This window comes from Nanorana parkeri, unplaced genomic scaffold, assembly GCF_000935625.1.
Source record: "Nanorana parkeri isolate BGI_ZX_2015 unplaced genomic scaffold, ASM93562v1 scaffold80, whole genome shotgun sequence".
NCBI lineage: Eukaryota > Metazoa > Chordata > Amphibia > Anura > Dicroglossidae > Nanorana > Nanorana parkeri.
In genome coordinates, this window is record NW_017306348.1 from 2,424,682 (window position 1) to 2,431,883 (window position 7,202).

The 7,202-nt window shown below is 39.5% G+C and overlaps 1 protein-coding gene across 1 annotated transcript in view; it reads left to right on the forward strand.

Moving 5' to 3' along the window:
- The window catches only part of LOC108804966 (galectin-4-like), a 17,438-nt gene extending 10,554 nt beyond the window's left edge, over positions 1 to 6,884 (forward strand). The window contains exons 5-10 of the mRNA XM_018576902.1: positions 1,871 to 1,909; positions 1,999 to 2,037; positions 3,672 to 3,698; positions 4,654 to 4,742; positions 5,932 to 6,097; positions 6,738 to 6,884. Of these exons, the coding sequence (XP_018432404.1) occupies positions 1,871 to 1,909; positions 1,999 to 2,037; positions 3,672 to 3,698; positions 4,654 to 4,742; positions 5,932 to 6,097; positions 6,738 to 6,884 (507 nt within the window). The remainder of the gene's footprint in view (positions 1 to 1,870; positions 1,910 to 1,998; positions 2,038 to 3,671; positions 3,699 to 4,653; positions 4,743 to 5,931; positions 6,098 to 6,737) is intronic.
- Positions 6,885 to 7,202: the final 318 nt, after the last annotated feature.

Consider the following 7,202-nt stretch of genomic DNA (forward strand, 5'->3'; position numbering starts at 1 on the left):
CAATTCACTAACTATGCATTGACAATCCTTCCTCCATCACATCATGGCACAAAATAGAGTAAACTCCCCATTAACCAGCATTCAAGCAACCAGAAAAAAAAATAAAAATTAAGGACATATGTCCTCACTTTTTTGCCAGTTGCTTGATATACATATGCACACTAAAAATTTTTGTTAGCAACTACATTTATTTAGTTGCTAATTAAATTATCTGTTTACATCTTGCTGTGGCTGATGGCTAGATTCCGCAGCTGGCAGGTGAATGTAAACAACAGGCAGTGGGCATGTGCTATAGCCAGCCTGCTATTGGCTATGGCAATTTGAAATAGCCAATAGCAGAATCTAGCCAGCAGATTAATAGGGTGGGGGGTTGTTGCTTGAGAGTTAATAGTAACTCTCAAGCAACCATAAACTACAACTATCCGGCATCTACCAATCCCAATGGGTATCGCATAGCTGGGAGTTTACTGTTACTGGTTTCTTCGGAGTATGGGGGAGCATGCACCCATAATGCAGGGCTTGGGCTCAGCAGCCAATTACTAGGCTTGAACACAGTTATGTGGTAGAGGGGGTGGTGTCATTGCTCCCTCTGAGCTCAAACACCATTCCAAACTGTGTATTTTGGTGGCGGCTGCATTGGAGGAAGGAGTGGCAAGGGATTGCTTGAGAGATGAGTTGCAGTGGATCGCTGGGGTCTGACTGTCCTATTGATCCAATAGCTTAAATACTTTCTAAGGCACAGACCTGAAATAAGTATGAAGATCTGGAGCTCTGAATCATCCTTCACTAATCTGCATACGTGTTTTAGGTCAGTGACTCAGAGTACTTAAGACACAGCCAGCCAAGTAGTATTCTACCAAAATTTCGATGCCAAAAACTAGTGATGACGATGAACTAGGTAGAGATTCTAACTTTTCCACACTTTACTAAAATATGTGCTTTGTTTGCTGTTTTTGTTCACATTAGAGAGATTTTCCTCTACTGGGAGACTGCTAGTGCATATCTATATAGACACCTTAAAGCAAAGTGCAATCACTAGGAGCAAAGTCTGTAACAACCATTTAGATATGATGGCATTGTAGTATTTTAGATAAGAAAATTAGTGTATGTCTGGCCATAAAAAAATACATATGCGGTACATCTCTGAAATACATGACTATTACACCATGTTTTAGTGTTTACCGGTAAGTGCAGAAAAATACCTTTCGATTTGTTGTACTCACATCATATTTAAAGATACAGGGAAATGTGCATGTATTGCAGAAATGTACTGCATGCTTTTTATTAGCCACAGCCTAAATTTAAAAAAAAACTGTCCCTGGCCATCATGCCGTAGAGCAAGACCCTCAGTGTGGATGCAGAGGTCTGACATGCCCCCTAGAAAATCAGACCTATAGCTCTACACTCGGCTGAACTCATGCTCCGTTTCTAATAGGAGAGCTCTAGCTCTGACTCAGCAGGGAGTCAGTGGGACCTCTGCAGAGAGAGCACCGCTTCCACACAAAAAGCAAGGATCCCAGCGGCATGCTGGCCAGAGACAGGCTTTCCTTTACTTAGGCTGCTTTCTAAAGAACACAAACCGTAAGAATTTTAACAGCTTTTGTTTTAGTGACCCTGAAATATATTTAGCTAATTTAAAATATAAGTTCAGTCGGGTTTTAAGTAGAAGAGAAAGTAAAGTTATAATAGCACTTGGTGGAAACAAAAACTAAGCAGTGGCTTTGGTTTTCTAGAAGAGTAAGATGAAAAGATGGCAAAAGATCATTCTGTCTAACATCCACTTTATAATGTTCTCTAAATCTGTTGTAAGAACTTTAATAAAATAAATGCAAAAAAGAATTCTAAATGATCATGTATATGCTTTCTCCAGGCTCTGATGGGTGGTGGTCCTTCTTACCAACCAGGAGGGGTACGTATAATACATACCTAGACCCCTTGGATACAAATTGTAACTAGTATAGCTATAATAATTCATGTCCCTTTCTTTTTTAACTCAAGGCGGTGACACTTCCAGCTTACCCATCTATGAGCCTACCTGTGAGTATTCCCTGTATATACTGTCTTCATGTACCTAGTTATATATTTACTTGGAAAACAATATCTCTCCAATCAGCCGCACAAAACCAAAGTCCATAAAAATCCAACTTTATTGTTGTAAATTACATGCAAAGTTCAAAATACAAGGTATACACCACCACATTATCTCTCCCACTCCAGCGCCTCTCATGCGTTTCACTACCTGGGCGTAATCATAGAGGACATCTATGATGAAAGGGGTGAGCCCCAGGAAACGCATCAACTGCTTTTACCACAGGTGATGCCGGTGTCTATCAACCCGGACTAAAGACTGTGGATGCTCTTCTGGACTGCTTAGAGATCACTTTCTAGTTGTGGAGCATTGCTAAAGCTATTTGTGCCGCTACGTTTGCGAGTAGCCTTTTGTTTTTGAAACTACCCAGTACTGCACAGGGTGGGCGCTCTGTCTTTTTTGTTTATTTACATAGCTGTAGGTCAGTGTACAGGCACAGTCCCTAATGGGCTGGCTCTGCCTCAACGCTACCCCTTCGAGCTACTTTTGTCTGAGACAATCTGCCCAAGTCCAACATTTGGCCACATGACACCAGAAAGAGTCCATAGCAATGATTTTGTCAGAGATGACAATTATTTCTAGACTTCTGCTGCTACCTAGTGGTAAATGGCAGCAGGCTAGGTAAAAAAGATGAGAATTTATCACAGATTATAGGTCCACTTCAATGAGGCAAAGGCAAGTAATCTATAGCAGCCAAAAAATTAGGCTAGCATGAACTCACTTTAGGCTGCTAAGGGTTACTGCACCTTGTACCATCTTTGTATTTCTGTATTTCAAAAAGACACCGTGATGCTTAAAGGGTTAGTTTGCTTTGGTGTTAAAATTATGCAATAAAGGGGTCCCAATATTTCAAAAAGTATTGTTCAGTGTAAAATGATGAGCTTACTTTAAATGATATTCCTGTAGGCCAAGCATGGCTTCCCTAAAGTTAAAAAACTACCATTGAGAAAAATCCGCTGTGTCCTGTGCATAATCTGGGATGTGAAAACTGGGAGGACGGGGACCTTAGATGCTGGTACCACAGCCAACAGTTCTCAAATCCTAGACATGACAGATCTCTGTTTGAGTTTTGGCTTTGATATTTTACTGCCACTAGTGCAATTATGATACTGTCAAGGATGCAAAAATAGCTGGAGCATGCTTTCTAACTTAGAGGCTTACTCTTTTGTTAAAATATTACCACTCAAGTCTGTTATCTATATTAGTATCTAAAGCCATGATGAAGGGAGACCCTCAGAACCCCCCAAAACACATTGGCTTGCCAGATCTTTTATAAATAAATAAATACACTTGGATTCTCATTTGTTGGTGTAGTGCTTTATTACAATTCCAAAGCGCTGGGCTCATAGATATAGGATCATTGTATGACCAGCTCATACCAGCCAGGATGAGTGACTTTCATCTTATAACTACTAGTAGCTATAAATAAACCTGAAAATTTGGCTGATAAAGTGCCCATAACTTGCCTATCCAATGTATTGTATCTGCCTATAGAACACAGAACTACATGAATACATGTTAACACTTTGATATTTTGTGAGATCTTTGGCTCTAACCTACATTTTTCTCTTTATCCTGGAAGGTAATGGGAGGACCCATGTATAACCCGGTCAGTATACAATTATATATGTGTGTGTGTGTGTCTTTTCTCTTGTCTCTGAGTTTTCCAGGGATAGATGGTTAGAAGGAGACTCAAGGGTTCCAACACCTCCTGAGCTGATCTGAAATTTATTGAATTTTATAATTATTTTGTTGATGGGTGTTAATGATTGCCTCAGATATTGTTAGACTACACTATGATTGGAAAATTCAGTGGGGCCTGTTGCATATAGTAAGTTACATATTTGGTCTGAGGTTTATAAAGACTTGTCCAATGAGTACAACCAAAAAAATAACAAATTAAAACCTGCACCCTCAGAACCCTAAACCCCATAGCTTATCCAGAGGAAGGCAAAAGCCTTTATAAAGAATGGTCCAATTTGCTCTGCCATGGAAAAAACTTTTTTTTAATTCTTGCTCTTTTGTTTCCTGTTTTTCTTTAAATCATTTTTACAAAACCATGATGTTGGAAAGACAGAGCTACAAGTAGTTGCATGAGCAAGTCATAACTAATAGCACTGCTCTATAGATATCTTCATTTCAAACACATATGTGTGATGCGTGTGAGTGATAACAGATAAATCCATCACTATACTGTCGGAAGAGAACCCTTATTGTAATTGTATGGCTAATATTTTAACACTGTTACCCATAATCCCCTGTTATTGAGACATGCTCCTCCACCATGGATTGGTGGTCAGCTCAGGTTGCTTCCCTGGCCATGAACAATCAACCCTATAATGTGTCTGTCTGTCTATCTCACATACCTATTCAATAGGAAGGTTCAAAGAGTATTATAAACATGCATTGTGCCTTAGCCTATAGCAAAGGATCAGGAATCATCCCCCCCAAAAAAACTGACTGATACAGGTTACTGCACTTTGCACGCTATCATTGCTCTTATATAATTGGCCGGTTTATTTACTGTTATACTCATTGAGCTTTCTGTGTCTTCCACATTAAAGCCAGTTCCTTATCTTGGAAACATACACGGAGGAGTGACACCCAAAAGGACCTTTGTGGTGAAAGGATTTATACCCCAGGGAGGGCAGAGGTGAGAGTCACACAATGACATGGGACACCAGGGAATATGGTAGTACAAAGATATGTCCTTTCCACTGTATGAGGATACTGAAGTGTAACCAAGGGTGGGCAGCTACCCAGGGCACAGATAAAATTAGACATTAGATTTAGTTTGTATATGAAAGTGAATAAGAAAATTACAGTTCTATTTGATCAAGATTTCCAATTATTTGGGATATATGACCTTGTACATACAAAGTTCAGATTGCATTGCATAGATATCTTGTAAATACCCCTTCTAATTTTTCTGACTGAAGTTTAGGATTATCTTTACTATTTTAAGATCCGGGAAGCAAAACTAAACAGACAAACCTTCAGTAGTATTTTCTGAAACTTTTCTCTACAGGTTTTAACTTAATTTAGTTCTACCAGGAGGCACTGGGGACATTTTTTAAGCAGCAATATGACCAAAGAATGCACTGCAGTGTCTTGCGGTGAGCAGATAATGGAATTTGCTGTCCATCATTAATTAGCTCCATTGTGAATGGGGCTATAATAGATAGCACAAGATTATGGCAGTTTTCCAGGAAATAATTAAAGTACCCTTGCTCTCCTTGCCCTGAGCTCATTAGCTTGAGTTGAGGGTGGCGTGCAAAGCCTGAACACTTATCTGAAATTTGGCATGGGTATTAGGGAATAATTCAGTTCTATGAGAACAATAATTTCTCTGCTCACATTCAGCCAGTGTTACCATGGCTCTTATCTGAGAAGGGCTCAGATCCCCTGGTTAAAAAACCAAAGGTTCAGAAAAGGTATCCCAGGACATAAAATGATCATCGCCCAATACAAGTGTCAGAACAAGAAACCAATCTAAGTCTATACGTTAATCCTGACCGGATTGGCTCTAGAGCCTTGGAGCCAATCGTACAAGGTTTTTATAAGGGCATCAATATGCATCTAAGTCAATATCAATGTGCATTGGTTCTACAGTGATTGGATCTCATGACCATCTCATATATATGGGTATTTTGTTTACAGACCAACTGCTCTGCCAGTAAGTGTGAAAGATTTAACTCTTCCAGGAAAAACCCCTCTAAGAGTCTGTTCAGAGGACTTTGCCTGTAGCAAAGTTGTAGTATTTCCTGGATAGAGACAATCCAGTGCTTGCCTAACCATTTCCATCACAATAGACTAACCGTCTTCCAAACTTTTTTTTTCAGTTTCCACATTAACTTTAAGTCAACAGCCACTAATGAGATTGCTCTGCATTTCAATGTCCGCCTGAATGAGGGTGCAGTGGTGAGAAACAGCTTCTTGAGGGGAAACTGGGGCAATGAGGAACGAGTTGCCAATTTCAATCCCTTCATTCCCGGCCAGTATTTTGATGTAAGTATTTGTAATCTCTCTTAGGAAATACCCCTAAAAATAGGTCCAGCCCCATGATATTTCTATCTGCTATCCTTGCAGCTCGAATGCAAATCCAGTACCCCAATCCCACCACCACCACCAAATTGGTTTATTCAAGCAGGTTAATTCAAGCAAGCCAGCACAGTGTGTAGATGTTCAAAGTGCAGTTACCCATAGCAGCCACAAATTTGGCCAATACTGGTTATTGCACTTTTCATAGCTTTGTTGCTTTTTGCACTGCGTTTATTGACCAGTCCTGCGAATAACTTCTTTTTACTTACCTTCTACCTTTTTTCTGGCTCACACCTGCTCAGCTATGACTGCTGTCACCTTGTTTAAAATCTCTATAGGCTTCATTCAGTAGCAACCCAAAGCAACCAATAGGCTTCAGTGTACTAGTCAGACCGGTGAATAATATAATTTCATTGGTTGCTATGAATTCTTGAAACATTAAATCTATCTAGTCTAGTCATTTTATATTCAATCATACATATCTACATGTTGGTAGATCTTCAGGAGAGTGTACAATCAAATTCTAATGTATATAATCAGGTTTTGACAATGGCTTATAAAAACTACACACATCTCCATAGACATGTAATGTGTTTTCTCTTCTTAGATCTCCATCCGTACGGGCAATGGCCGTTACAAGGTATTTGTGAACGGACAGCAGTTCTGCGAATACAAACACCGCTTTGCTAACCTGCAGATGATCAACGCCCTGGAAATTGGAGGAAATATCGTCTTGTCACTTGTACAGTTTTAAAGAATGTACCCCCTTAGTAGTGCAGTATGGAGCAAAACAGAAAGTCTGGTTAAGTTCTAAGTTTTATTTTCTGACCAGCCAGACACACAGGTCAAATGTTATCCAGAGCCAATAAAAATGCATTTCCCAAATAAACTAGGTGCTTTTATTTATATCACTTGAAATGTAAATGTTAAAGCCAATGTGACAGGCTGATTGAAAAAACAAACTAGTGATCTTTTCCCCACAGGAAATGTCAGTATCTGGTGTGATTTGGCAGTCTATTGAAGCTGTGACTTTATTGTTAACTGGCGTTCCTACAGATCATATTACTACATT